This window comes from Thalassophryne amazonica, chromosome 9 (assembly GCF_902500255.1).
Source record: "Thalassophryne amazonica chromosome 9, fThaAma1.1, whole genome shotgun sequence".
NCBI lineage: Eukaryota > Metazoa > Chordata > Actinopteri > Batrachoidiformes > Batrachoididae > Thalassophryne > Thalassophryne amazonica.
Window position 1 is genome coordinate 19208430 of NC_047111.1, and position 15666 is coordinate 19224095.

At 42.1% G+C, this 15666-nt stretch overlaps 1 protein-coding gene across 1 annotated transcript in view; it reads right to left on the reverse strand.

Annotated features, from left to right (window-relative positions):
• The window catches only part of LOC117516857 (CXADR-like membrane protein), a 178616-nt gene that overhangs the window by 10460 nt on the left and 152490 nt on the right, over positions 1-15666 (reverse strand). Inside the window, exons 2-3 of the mRNA XM_034177740.1 lie at positions 12216-12373; positions 8097-8295 (exon numbers count right to left, since the gene is read on the reverse strand). Of these exons, the coding sequence (XP_034033631.1) occupies positions 8097-8295; positions 12216-12373 (357 nt within the window). The remainder of the gene's footprint in view (positions 1-8096; positions 8296-12215; positions 12374-15666) is intronic.

Here is a 15666-nt window from a genome sequence, read left to right on the forward strand (position 1 = left end):
ATTATTGTGAACACCCCCTTTTCTACTTTTTTTTTACTAATAGCCCAATTTCATAGCCTTAAGAGTGTGCATATCATGAATGCTTGGTCTTGTTGGATTTGTGAGAATCTACTGAATCTACTGGTACCTTGTTTCCCATGTAACAATAAGAAATATACTCAAAACCTGGATTAATCTTTTTAGTCACATAGCACTACTATTATTCTGAATACTACTGTATGTAGGAGAGGAACAGAATTCGCCAAAGTTCGATGACCAATTATACCACCGTACCACAAGTAAGTTCCAAAAATCAATCATCATTTTCTGATTTATCAAGTCTTTTCTTTGTGACATTGTATTATTAGAATTGTTTTAGCTGCAGAACATTTGTGACCTTTTGGGGGTGAGTAGGAGACCTGTGAAACATCAACACCCTCACTAAAAGAAAAATCTTTGACACCCTGTCATGTCTTGAAAGCACATTGGACACTCCGAGGCATGAACACCCAGCCTGATATCTCCAACCTTCAATCAGCACAGTGATTTCATTGGATGTCACCTGCGTCACTGCTCAAAATAGACTGACACAGCACTTACAACGACAAAACTCTCCTCCAAAAAACCATAAGGCAGATGATATTTGAAGCAGCATAGACATTCAGGATGTCCATAAATCAGTGACTCTCAAAACTCATCCATGCCTTATTCTTAGGAACTTGCAAATGTAAAAACATGAATACAGAGCGCCTTCAGCTTCACTGTTCTGCTTATGATCATACTGTTTATCATGTAATATGTGTCCATTTAGCCAAACCATGTCAGGCTACTTCTGGTGGTCACGTGACACACTGAGAAAAAAAAATCAGGTTTTGGTGTGGTGCTCTCCATCAGTACCCTAGTTGTTGTTCTTCTGAACTTTGCTGATTCAGATTTTACAAGATTCTTGTTACAGAAAAAGATAAGATCAGGTTCCACTTTGGACCATAGTATTGCTGTCATGCAGGGGTCACCTTCCCACCTCCTCGAGGGCATCTACCCTGTGTAATTTCTATGTCTACCAGCTGCAACCCCAGCTCATTAGTCCTGTGTGGTATTTCCTAACTCTTGACTGGCTGAACACACCTGGCTCATTTATTAGTGAGGAGAAAAATAATATTTGGAAACATGCATGTGATGATTTGACCTTTTTCTGTTGGTCTTGAATTGAATTTGAATTTTGAATTTATTTATTTATCCGGCACACAGCTGAGCAACAACAAAGGCAATAACAAAACATAAAAGAAACAACATACGAAAACCCGTGTGGCTGAAAGGGTGAAGGCAGAAGCAAATCTTATAAGCACCCTCCCCTTATACCATTAAAAATAAAGAATGTATATATATATATATATATATATATATATATATATATATATATATATATATATATATATATATATATATATATATATATATATATATATATATATATATAAAATTTCAAAACACAACCAAACAAGTAAGAGTGAACAGTGACAACATGTAAACCTAATCCTTCAACCTATAACAGGTAAATATATTCTTTTTGTAAAGCCTTTTAAAACCAACCAGTGTACCAAGTATTGTATTATTATCAGGACAATTATTCCAAATATTAACACCCCTGACGGAAACACAATGACTTTTAACAGTAGTACAGATCTTCAATTTCTCAAATAATAATGTTCCTCTCAAACAGTAGCTGGAGTCTCTCATTTTAAACAGATTCTGGACATGTAGAGGCAAAAGCTTATTTTTAACTTTATACATAATCTGTATTGTAATATAATCAACAAAGTCCCAGAATTTTAAAATTTGCAGACAAACAAATAACAAATTTGTTGGCTCTCAATATGGTTTATTACTGATAATTCTTTCTTTTCAACAGAAAAACTGGTTTAGTATTAGTTCTGTATGTATTTCCCCAAACCCCGACACAATATGTCATATATGGAACAAGTAATGCATGATATAAAGTGGTCAATGCATGTTGGGTGAGGAAGTCCTGGGCTTTGTGCAGAATTGCAATGGCTTTTGACATTTTAGTTTTAACATAGTTAATATGTGTTTTCCAGCTTAATCTATCATCAATATGAACACCAAGAAATTTTGTATCTGTTACGATTTCAATATCATGTAGTAATAGTTTTTTGCTTAAATTCCTGGACTTATTCCCAAATATGATACACTTAGTTTTACCAAAATGGAGCGATAATTTATTTAAATCAAACCATTTTTTAAATTTATGTAATTTGTTCTCCATCTTGTCCAGGAGCTGTCCCAAATGATCCCCACTACAAAACACTATCAGGAATCACGTACATACATCAAGCAAGAATACATACATACATACATACATACATCTAAGTCTTCTGAGTCTTAGGCTGAGTGTGGCTGACCTGCCTGCCTCTCATAACTGCAATCAGTCATCTATTTCTGTGCAGTTTAAAAGTACAGCTTATTCATCCACTCCTTGCTAGCTCATTGATGCACCTCCTGTGTTGCCCATTACTGTGGTGCACTTTGAACTGTTTGGACAGATCCCTAGTATTTGGACTGTGATTCTTCTCATGTGATTACAAAAAACAAAAACAAAAAATCACTTATTTCACCCAGGCAATGTGTGGTTTTCTGCATTTTGGAATCCAGTTTATTCATCTATGTAGCAAGGCATGGTGGATGATCTACTGGAGCAGTGTTGGTGAGTTCTGGTTGAATGAGAAAGGATGATGAGAGTGAGGCTAAGGGTCCTGTCTTGATGATCTGTGGTGTACTGGCTAAAAATTATAGCACTGGTACCTTTTGGAGAGGTAATCTGAGCACAAATTGTGGTGTAAAGTGCAAAGCAGTTACATTTGGACATCCATTATTGGTGTGGTTTATAACTTAAAACAGAACAGTGTCACTTTGGAGACAGGTGCGCCAGAAGTGAGATAATTTCTGGTGGGGAATGGATTCAATTTCAATGTATTTCATTTATATAGCACCAAATCACAACAAAGCTGCTTCAAGGTGCTTCACACGAGTAAGGTCTAACCTTACCAACCCCTACAGCAAACACACAGGAGACAGTGGTAAAAAAAATCTCCATCTGATGATGCTGAGGAAGAAACCTCAAGCACACCAGGCTCAGCTGGGAGACCCTCTGCTTAGGCCATTCTGACAGTTAAAAGGTTTTTGCAAAGTTTTTAGCAAGCTGAAGAAAAAGGCAAAAGAAAAACCAGAATAGCATCAAAAGCAAGGTGCATTATTAAAATGAGCACACAGTCGGGGGTCATCCAACGTCGTGGGATGCGGGGCCAGCATCCAATCATCACATCATCATGGAAGAGTACATTCCAAAAGCAGACTTCAGTGTGCTGTGTCTGTTGTGTGTTGGGGGGGTGTGGCTGGACATTTTGGTGTTCTTTTCTTTGCTCTCCAGGTGGTATGCAAACTGATTTATTGTCTGTGGAGAAGGTGCTGGCAGAAGAGTCCTTCACCCTCATCAACGTTATGTGTAGCACCTGTGGATGGTGCTCACGTGCAACCTTAAAGACTTTCAGCTGAAGCAGATAATGAGATGGCGTTCTGCATTTAAGCCATGTGTGATTCAAGCAGAATTGCCGGGAACTCAACCTTGTGATGTTCGTTTGTGAGACGCTGAGGACCGCGCCTGGGTTTGACACATTGTGCCTGTGAAGGAGGACGGCTGAGGGACACATGCTGTCAGCACACATCAGAGGTGATTAATTGTTTGAGTAATTGTTGATAGTAACTTGGTATTTTGTTACGCAGTATATTTGAATTGTGATGAGAATTGTGCAGCTCGCTTCTCACTGCCGTGGCGTGCGGACTGGTGCCCCTCCACCTGTTGTGAGAAGCTGCTCATTTACATAAAGCTTAAATACAGACCTGAATGTGTTGCTGATAGTGTGTGCCTTTTGAAGGATATTGGTTGTAGCTGCTGACTTACCTCACCTTTTCTATCCTTCGCAGAGAGTTGGTTTGTCGTGTCCACCTGGGGAATGTTTGGCGGTAAACGTGGGTCCAGAAGCACCGGGCTTCGATCCTTTTAGGCGCTGGAGAGCGTGCCAGCCTTCACTCCACCAGACTGATGCTGTTTTAGTTTGTACACGTTGTTATGCACCAAAGGGTGAAAAAAAAAATTGTTTTATTGGAACCGCTTTCTGGTTATTTTAGCGCTGGGTTCCGTCAGACGCAGGTCCGCTCCTCAACCCGCGTCGACACATAACAGTAGTTCCCGGCCATTCCATAATGAACCCAGCGGCAGAGGCGGTTCCATTCGCCGAAAGAGTTCAAGAACACTTGGAGAAAATATGGGAGCAATTACAGCATCTCGCAAACCAAATTAAACAAACAGACGCCTGTGTTACGGAGCGTGCAGCGCAAGCCGTTTTGCTTCCTGCTGCTCCAGCTGCGGCACCATCGATATCGGTGCAGATAACTCCGTCACCCAGAGATTCGGCGTCCGAACTGATTATTTGTCATCCAGAGCCTTATGCAGGAAGACGTTGAAGTCTGTGCTTCGTTTTTGATGCAATGTTCTCTGGTGACGTATCTCCAGGTGTTCTGGGACAGGCGAAATAATACACACACACACACAAAAAAAAAAAACTTGTATGGGCTAATGTTTTGTTTCTTTGAATAGGGGTTATAATTTGTTTGGGGAGTCAGAGGCGTGTCTGGTGGAGTGAACGATAGGCGGTTAGAAGCCCGTCTGGACTCACTTGATCGTTGTTTTTTTATGTGTATTTAGGTATTTTCTGTTTGGGTCTGGGGTCATTTTGTTTTGTTGTTTTTTATTTCCCTACTTCCCTAACCCCAACCTCACTCGCCCCAAGACCATTCGTCTTGTGGGTTGTGGGGTGGTGCAGGTTGGTCACGCTGACCGTTCTCAGAAGACCTCTGCACCTGGGGGGGGGGGGGTTGTTAGGGGCATTTTTTCTGATTTAGTTAGGGCCCGGTTTCACTCCAGCCTCGGTGGGCCTTTGTACCATTCGTCATTGGTGTTGCCGGGGTGTGGTGCAGCGGGAACATACCTCAGTCAGAGGGGTGGGCCGATCTGTTGCCGTTCGCCATTTCGGTAGTTCCACCCCTCCCGATAGGCTGGGGTATGGTCGGGTTGAGACACCGGACGTATTTCCGGTTTTCCGCTGCGCCTTGGGGTTGGGGCCGGGTTAGTTTTTTCCTGTTCCCTTCCCCGGCTTGATGTTTTGTGCCATTCGCCAAAATTGGGCCGCCGAGGGGCTCTGGGAGGGACCTGGGGTCTTTCGGGGTGCCGGGGAGGGTAACAGGGTTTAACGGTTGTTTTACTTGCCCCCGGGGTTGTTTAAGGTAGTCCTCCGGGGGTTGGATTTTGATTTTGTTTTGTTTCCTTCCGGGTTCCACCTCCAGGGTTGATGGGACGGTCCTCTGGGGGGGAATTGACTTGTGGGGCCGACTAGCCAAGTGTGGCTGGGTGTGGGGTTCCTGGGTTGTGGGGAGGGTGCATCCTGGGGTTTGATGGTACGGTCCTCTGGGGGGCGCCGTTTGCTCCATGTGTACCTGGGGACCTTTGTGGGATTCTGGTTCTGGCTATTCCTCCTGGAACCGGCGGTAAAGGCCTTCTGGGGGGTGTTGGGCTCTGCAAGTCGTTCTGGGGGGGTTGTTTGTTATTTTTCTTTTATGCATTTATGTTTGTATTGTGTTTGTGGGGCTGTGTTGGGTTTTTGCATTTGGGAGTTTTTCTTTTCTTCCCGGGGTTGGATGGGACGGTCCCCTGGGGAGGTTTTGGGTGGGTTTTCTGTTTTTTCTTGTATGTTGGGATGTACTAGGGACTGTTTTGGGGTTTTTGTTGATGCCAGCCGGCTGTTGTGAGAAGCTGCTCATTTACATAAAGCTTAAATACAGACCTGAATGTGTTGCTGATAGTGTGTGCCTTTTGAAGGATATTGGTTGTAGCTGCTGACTTACCTCACCTTTTCTATCCTTCGCAGATAGTCGGTTTGTTGTGTCCACCTGGGGAATGTTTGGCGGTAAACGTGGGTCCAGAAGCGCCGGGCTTCGATCCTTTTAGGCGCTGGAGAGCGTGCCAGCCTTCACTCCACCAGACTGATGCTGTTTTAGTTTGTACACGTTGTTATGCACCAAAGGGTGGAAAAAATAAATTGTTTTGTTATTGGAACCGCTTTCTGGTTATTTTAGCGCTGGTTTCCGTCAGACGCAGGTCCGCTCCTCAACCCGCGTCGACACATAACAGTGTCAGCTTCAGCTAGGGCATCTCATGGTCAACCCAGCACCCTCTGATGCATAGCCATCAGTCTTGTGGGATGTCATCAGTGCCTCGGACAGAGAGAAAAAGAGCCGAATCAGTCAGCTGGAAATAACTACACCTAAGGTAAGAATTCACCAGCAGTAAATCGACAAGAAAGCGGAGAAAATACTAAGGTGATCGTCAGCAGTTAGCCCCAGAATTTAGATGAAATGAGGCCAAGACCTGCTTCAGTTGCCAATAAGATGAGTTAAAAGGATAGGAAGCATAGATCTATACCATGCCAGTATGCTAGCCATACAAGAGCGAGAATAGATGTGTCTTAAGTCTGGACTTGAAAGTCTCTACAGAATCTGACTGTTTTATCTCCGCAGGGAGATCATTCTACAAAACAGGTGCACTTGCGGCTTGCATACTTTTTATTCACCCTGGGGACAAAATGTAGCCCTGCGCCCTGAGAATGCAGAGCCCAGGCCGGTACATAGGGTATAAATAGGTCAGCTAAGTAGGGAGTATGATTCTGTGCCCTAGCATCAAAGCCCATGAGCAGGAGCAGCAGTCATCTTGCCGAATTAAAGCATGTGAGTGCCTCCTGTGACACATCCTCCTCTTTCAACCACCTAATCATCCATCTCATCTCCCACCAGGTGTAACCCCCCCAAACACACACACAATCAACAGTGCCTAGACACTGTCATCAGGCCTTTTTTATGGTGAAAACTAGAACTATTAGTGATTTGTTTTTCCATGACTTTTTACTTTAAATTAATAGTTGTGTTTCTATTCAGTTGTGTATTAGGTTGATGCATCAATGATGGGGTGTAAAAACTGTGTGTACATGCATTGTGAATCCACCTATGTAAGGTCGCATCTGAATACTCTGTGCCCGACTTTAAGCCACGTCTACAGAGTAATCGCTTTCTCCAGCCTTACAACAGTAATCCATCAACAATACACCTGACCACACCTCACTTTAAGACCAACACACCCATGGGTGCATACATGAGTGCAAATATATTTATTTAAAGACCATGGACACTGGGCATAAAAATCACAACTGTATTGGATGAAACCTGACTCTTGCGCTGTATTGTACCAGATGTAAGGCCCTCAGTGTTCAGTAGTCGCACTTTACATCCGGTATAATTCTTGAGAAAGCTTGAAAACCTTGAGAAAGACCATTTCTGGTTATTATGAAAGAGCCTTGGATCACTGTGCTGCAGCAGAAAGTACAGCTGTAGGAAGCATGTGGATTCTTAATGTGTGAAAGTGCACTTGCCTCTGGGAAACGGGGTGGCTTTACTACTGGAATAGGAGGCAATGCATAATTTAAACAGGTACTGTAAACCTCTGAGGTTTGTTTATGCCAGCAGTGTATTGGATTGTAAAGAGGTGTTTGCTCTTCTTACGGAACTGGATGCATTATAAATGTGCTGTGATCCTTCACAGATTTATTATAAGTGGACGGAGAAAGTAACTCTGGCTGCAGGGTCACTAACATTTCTAGCTCAATGCTCTGAAATGCTGCACCTTTTATAGTGTGTGTGGCTTCACTTCAGATGCTTCCTGTATTAGAAACACCTCGGTGCCTGTATCAGCAGGCCACTCTCAAAACCTGGACAATTGCAGTCAATGCTGATAGGCACCACTGGCACATTTATCATCATTTTTAAATTAATCATGGTAGCATACAGACAAATGTGGCACAAACACAACCTCCACGGTGACGGTAGCGAATATTCAGCAAGTGGATTTGCACAATGTTTGCAGCTTTACTACTAAGAGCTTTGGGGGTTTCTTTACGCTTGTGGTTTTGCAGTGCATTCGGGAGGCAGACACTTACCAAGAACGATGAGGCTGATGGTGCTCCAGTGGTACTGAGCGCCATTCTTGACTTTGCAGCTGTACTCGCCCGAGTCCGTCAGAGTCAAGTCACTGATCAGCAGTGAGGCATCGCCTTTTAAGTACTCTCCGGCGAAGGCGACGCGGCCACGCTCCGCCTCGTTGGGGTCAAAAACACGTCCAGCAAAGTAGGTGATGACCTGGTGGGAAAAAATGGAGAGTCGGTGGTTTTGGCCCGGGGGGCTTATAATATGATATAATCAATGTGGAACATTTTCAAAGTCACTATACTGGCAGCTGTCTTGTATGTTTGGGCCCAATAAATGCAATTCCCATTCACAGTACTTTGAAACCATTGTTTCCTAAAATTCACAACTGTAAGTTGTGCTCATCAAGAGTAATTGTTGTCCTTCTGTCCATCCATTCAACCAAACCCGCCACATCCTAAAGCTCAAGAACCCTAAAACTCACAAAATCAATTTATTTATACATTAATATTGGGAGGTGAAAGATCTGCCATGATAATAATAATAATAATAATAATAATAATAATAATAATAATAATAATAATAATAATAATGCAATTTTGACATTCATAAATGCCTTTTCTTTTTACTGTATTTTGAGTTTCAATTAGGAAATGTACAGAAGCCCTGAAATGCTTACATCACCCACTAGATGGTGACAAAAGCTGCTCAAATGTGCGGCAAGTTCTCGACTGTTTATTAATTTGAGAATTTAAACTTTGGAAAATATATGATGGGCTTACAGTTGTGTCCCTTAAAATTACGGACAACTTACGAATGTATAATTGGAATGGTGAATTTAATGTGTTTTTTTTTCTTTTTTTTCATAATGGCACTGCTTTCAGCTCATTGCAGTAATGTGTTAAAAATCAACTGAATCCTTAAAATGTAATGAAACAGCTTAATGGAAAACAACTTAAACAGGAAAACATCTATCAAAGCTAAAATTGGTGCAATTTTTGCAGTATTAAAATCAGTATTTAGAATTTATTGTGCAGCCTCTTTTTTGAGAATTTTTGAGTCCTAATGTTTTCAGCATGTTTGGTTTGAATGAGTTTGTAGGTATTCTGCAATTAATAAAAAAATACATTTCTTTAACCAACCTAATATGTCATATTAATATTCTTTAAATATTTTGTCTCCAACTCTGTAGTTGTCTTCCCTCCAAAATTTACTGAAATATACTCCAGTATTGACCAAGCCATTCCACCATGATTTGAAAACAATGTTTAGGATTTCGTGGCTCCACCCCTTTTTGATTTTAGTCTCCCATGTCATACTGTATTCATTATCTCAATCAGTCTGACAACATAAGGAATTCCATTACAGAATAAGTTCATCAAGTTCCATGAAAATGATTAATACCATGCAGTATGTTGCAAAAGTACATTAATTAAGTTTTGTCTTCTTGAGCTCCGCCCTTTTTGCAGATCCACCCCATTATGTAATCACTGCTGTTTCAGGTTGCCCCCAAAGTCCTGAAAACTACTGATGTGTTTTGTGATGCAAAGTACAGCTTGCAGTTGGTTAAATGCATTAAGATACGTTTAATTTTTCATATAATCAGCATCTTTTTCATCACCACAGTCAGACCATCTTAAGAAGCTTTAAAAGGTGTGAATGAAGTGCTCGCTCTCAAGAAAGAGTAAAGAGCTTCATCGACGTGCTTGCAGAAAATGATGATGATTAATGAGAAGCAACTCTCTAATCTGTTTCTGAAAAAAAAAAAAAAAATAAATAAATAAATAAATCACGAAATGATGTGTGGACACTTCCAGGCTCACAGGGACTCACACAAACACATCGGCGGACAAAGATTAGTGAGAAGATTGTTGCAAGTGTGTTTGCGTGTGTACTTGTTCATCCATTCATCAAGATATAATTAAAATAGATTTAAAAACAACAAGATTAAGCTCAACACATGAATTGAATCTCTGGAATAAAACTCTGAAATTCACTCATTCCTTCGTTCATTCTTTGTCTGCTGCTTGTCCACGCCCTGGTCATGGTGACACTTCCCCATCCTCTGCCAAGTCCAACATTAAAATATGCAGTGCATTTAATTTTTATTCTGCACATAATTAGGCCAGTAATTTGACTAGAAAACTCAAACACAAACATCACTGGATGATGTGACCTACAACTGTTTATTTCTCTCTCTTTCTTAAAAAAGGCCTTTCTTTCTCTGAGGGCAACAATAAGTGTGTCAAGAAAAAAAAAAACTCCAAAAAAGCTGAATTGCAATTTATTTAACTCTTAGCAATACTATAGCAAAATGGTAGTTTAATCATTGCAGCAGAACAAAGGAGATGTTACTCATCTGCAACAGTAGCAGGACTCAACTTTATCTAAATTCTGGGTCTTTTTAGTGAAGATTAGGGCTAGTGGCCGGCGATCACCTTAGTATTTCTTCTGTTTTTCTTGTTGCTTAATGCTGACAAATTAAACTGTATTTACTGTCTTTTTGATGCCTGATTCTTTTTTTTCTCTCTGTTTGAGGTGCAACTCCATCCAGAGATGGGTGTGGTGTCTCTTTCTGAAACCTTCCTGTCCTGCATGAAGCAAAACATGCAAAATCGCAGCTGCCTCTAACACCTGTTAACCTGTTACTACAACTATTTGCACACACGAGCAGCTGAAAGACAGATGTGCCCTTTGAGACCCTATTGAACCCTCTTGCAGCAGGTGTCGGCCAAATTCCAGCTGACACACATGAACATCTAACACTGCTTGTTTGGCACTTAGAAAATGTGTGGCCATTCATACTATCATCACGACAACAGTCAGCAGACGATCACTGTCAAGCTGGATGCGAAATATGTCTAAGTGTACCACGAGTGTGGCTGTGCAAAACAGCAAAAGAGATGTGAGGTGCCAGAGTGTCGGCTCCCACTGCACACACATGTGGCATGCATGTGAATCGTGCATGTGTTACGCTCCCTTCCCCCATCCGTAAACATGTGGTGCCGGGGGAGCACACTTACATGAGCTGCTGATATATGGATGTAAAGATGGTGTGACAGGCTGCCCCAGGTGACATGGACAGTCAGATCATTACACGCAGTGGGTGATCTGACTGTCACGTCACCCACGCTCGGGCTGGCTGGACACACCGGACCAGTAAATGTGGACATGATAACAGTGCACAGTGTAATGTGGTTCCACAGGTACCAGATGGTTTTTATTTTTTATTTATTCCACAGCAGTGGCGTGATGCGGTTCCACATGTTCCAGTTGCTTGCACTGCGTTTGAGCACAAGTGTGCATGACGCCTTTGCAGCAGGATCGTACACGCCTGCCCGTTGGTGCAATGTTTTCATGGTTCGCTAATTCAAACTGTTTTGTGCTGTTTCACCGTAATTCGACCAAACTCGCACTATGTGTGAAGGGGCCCTTACCACTGTTGCCTGGTGCTTGCTCTGAGGGTTGGTGAGGTTAGTCCTTACTTGTGTGAAGCGCATTGAGGCAGCTTTGTTGTGATTTGGCGCTATATAAATGAAGTAAATTTAAAAAATTGAAATAACTAAACAGAAATGGCAGTAAAGCCTCTGAGGTTTCTGCGCAGGTGTGCAGACACGTCAGAAGAGCTGGAGAGAAATGACCTGTGTGACAAAGAAAATATTCAGATGAAACCTGAAATGATTCACTGCTGGGTGAACATTTTAATACCTCAGCTTTACACATTCTAAAACAAATATGAATAGTAAAGTTTGGTTAATTTGCATGCAAACTGTGATGTGCAAGTACTGTATGTCAAACAAAGCTAAATCAGTTTTTCTAAGATGTGTTCATCAGCCATTAGTCAATTTATTTATTTTGGACAACAAATGAACTTTTGAAGGATTTCCAGAATTCACTCAAAGTTTTTATCAACAGATTGAGGGGGTTATGAAAAATGATCTGGTAGAGGTTTTGCATGAAGTTCCATTTGTGGTCGTTCTGAACTGACTCATAAGTGATTGATGGGTCAAACTGGCGCCTCAACTCTACCTTATAGATCTTTGCTTTGATGCTGACATAAGTGATCTGGTCTTTAATCCTAATTTCTGTTGAGGCACATAAATATGAGGTGTATTCCTTTTGAATAAACTCACCACTCTCTGCCTGTTAGCTGGCTTAAGGAACAGCCACTCGATGTCCAATGTTGGGTCATCGGCCGCCCAGAACTGATGGTGGCAGGGCAAAGTGGCATTGTCTCCAACAACCCTCTTCATCTCCGTCTGGGTATATGTCATCTGGATACCCAAGAGGACTGTACAAACACAAAAATAAGATGCATCAGCACCTTAAATGTCAACACTTTTGCTCAGTTTTTAGTAGGAGACAAATTGCATGCAGGAGAGTGATTGGGTGAGTTCCCCCATGCGACCCAAGTGGCTTGCATGCCACTGGGGGTTGTGGGAAGAGGATGGGGCTCTACTTGTACACATGGCCAGGTGGTGATGGGGTGACAGAGCCTCCCAGGTATTACATTTGAGGGTATCCCGGTGGGGCCAATAAGTGCTTCTGGTGTAACTACTCAGAGTAGGGCTTTGTCCGGTGGACCTACTGATACCCGGTGGTCTCTGGGGAAGAAGGGGAAGGACAGGCCCAGGGCCTGGTAGGGAATGGTGGAGGTCAGCCAGCTGGTGGTCTTGATGACACGGGTGCACCAACGGTACAGCTTCAGTATGGATAAGCAGGGGCGGTGCTTGGGTGAATTCATGTTTTGACTGCGGTTTCTGTTAGTAAAATTGGTGGTGGTGGTGGTGGTGTGGGGTGGGGGAAGGCAGTCTGTTACAATAAAAATAGTATATACTGTTAATGTTAATGGTATGAGCCAGCTGTGATTCTTACCAGCTTGATATATATGGACAAGGAAGTGGGGGAAAAAAACAAACAAACAAACCGTAATCAGCCCCTGAGCTGTAAGCGGTTGCTTCACTTTAGTGATGAAAATGAATCAAGATTCAAGGTTATTTTTTGCTACAACAAAATTAACTTGTTGTAGCATGTGCAAGATTTGCCTTCAGCACTTTTACTTTCGAGAAATATTATCTTCATGTTAACGCAGTTCAAGTGCAAAACATTTAACAGTAATTTCACCATCACAACCAATTACTAAATGCAGGAGGGAAAAAAGGCATAATGTTTGGAAATAGTGTCTTAATAAACAGGAATAAACAGGAATCAAACTGGATGGTTTTGGAAGGGGTGGGGGTATAATTTAAATTCAGTTCTAAAGGATCAGGTCAGACTGTATTTGAAAAGAGGTCAGATCAGGCCTGGGAGCATTTCTTGGTGCCACACATCACTGCAACTACCATACTACAAGAACTCTTTTTGGATTCTGGATGTCTGCTACAGCCAGGCTGAGATCACCAACCGTCATGCACTTGTGTGCTGGATTATGCTCAGGAATTACTTCACATGGCCGACATATTGTAGTTGATGTTTGGTCACAATGCAAAGTGATACTCATCATCGGAATCTCCCAAACACAGTCATTACATCTGAACCAAAGGATCCTGCAAAAAGACCAAGTGCCAAAGACAGTGATGGTCTTAGTATCCAAGTCTCAAGACCTTACAGTAAGACAGGAAGGACCAGGACCCTAAAGACTTGGACCTTCATTCTCCTACAAAGATAATAATATCACCAAACAACTTCTATCCAGTGACCTCGTGACTCTTAAATTCATGTCTTCATTAATACAAATAAAGCGTCTGTTCAGCGCCTGTGAACTCTGACTGCATTTCTGTTTTCAGTGACTAAACCATTTCTGGATCAGCCGTCAGGTCAGCTGACAGCTACTCTGAGAGAAGGACCTCAAAAATCTCTGGGCCTTTGAGAACTGGAGTCACGTAGAGCTGGATATCATCAGCTGGACTGAGGCAGCTGATGATGTCCAGCAGATGATATCTAGCTGGATATCATGGATTGAGGGAGTGGATGCAAATTCAGAAGCAAAGATCTCAGTTTTTTCAGATGAATTTCATCAAATTTGACCAAATGCAAGAGCTTGCGATACTACAAGAAGCAAAATTAATATCTTTTTCAGCATAGTAGGACTCAACCATAGCGGTACAGTGAGGAACCTGACATCTTCAAATTTAATTTAACATTATTTTCTATTTTGGTGCTTGGTGCAAAAGTGGACAGTGCACTTTTCTCCCAGCAAGAAGGTCCATGGGTTCAAGACCTGAGCTCCAATCCCCTTGTACATCTGGAGTTGCATCAGGAAGGGCATCCAGCACAAGATGTGACAAAACTACATTTGGATCCAATCTGCTGCAATGATCCTGAACGGACTGTTTTTCTGTCGCATTCATGCTATCGAATCAAATCAAAGTTAAAAATAAAACAGTTTTGTCTTTCATGCCAAGGACTCACTAAGGACTCGTGGACTATCAACTTTCCACCATAAATATCTTGGCGTCACTATCAGTAATGGGGACCTGTTACTCCGCCTCCAACCTTGCAGTCCTACGCAGGAGTACACTAATAATAAGCCTAAAACAGAGATGATACACGGCAGAATGGGGATGATCCAGAGGGGATATCAGCTTACCAACCGCAGCAGGACAGTGACTGATACTGGCTCTGCTGACTGGGGCTGAATTACCAAAGGGCTGAGGATGAAAGCCTGAGCTGCCAATTGTTTCCCTCTTTTATTTATTTATCCTTTCTTGGACACTGATCAACTGCATGGACTGTGATGTCCTGCTGGGTGGATGCACTTGAGCCCAGTGAGGAAGAGCAAAAATAGAACATCATGCGGACAGCCGCAGAATGTGTGCACAAGCACAAACTGCATGCATGTTCATGTTTGTGCGCTGGCGTGTAAATCTGTTTGAATGTTTGTTGGCTGTGGAGTACATACATGCTTATGAGGTACATGGATCCATCCCTGAGTCCTTGCAGAATACTGGCAATTAAAGTGATAATTTGTTTTAAAATGACCAATTACTTATGGTCCCTTAAAATGGAGGATAGTGCACAAAAATGACTGTAATTCCTAAATATGTAATACAGTTTTTTTGTTAAGCCTCTTGAATTAATTAATTCATTATAACACCAATGTTGTGGCAAAATTACAAATACTGTCGCTGTCCAAATAGTTATCAACCAGACTTTACAGTCACTGATTTATTTTCTTTAAACTGTGTCAAATACTCCAAGTATAATAACATTATGAGTCTATCAATTACAACTGTTACAGTCGTTTATGTTGCCTTCACGTGTCAGCAGCAAGTGTAGCAACTTGCTCTGCATTGTGTTGACTCCTCCCACTCGGGACACAAGCTCACAACCTCATGGGAGGTGGACACTCTAACCAGAAGGCTAAACCTGGGCTCTGGCCCTGTGGCCAGAGAGCCATGCTAAGCTTTTGGGGAGTTAGGTTTTATGAACAACTATTGCACAGCAACTCCTGCTGGCCTCCATCACATAAACAACATACAATAATGTTTCATTATTTTCAGTGAGAGGTTGACGGAAAAAATGTGCCACCTCTGACTGTGACTGCAGCAGCCATGCACCTCAATGGCACTTGGGTCAAAAGTT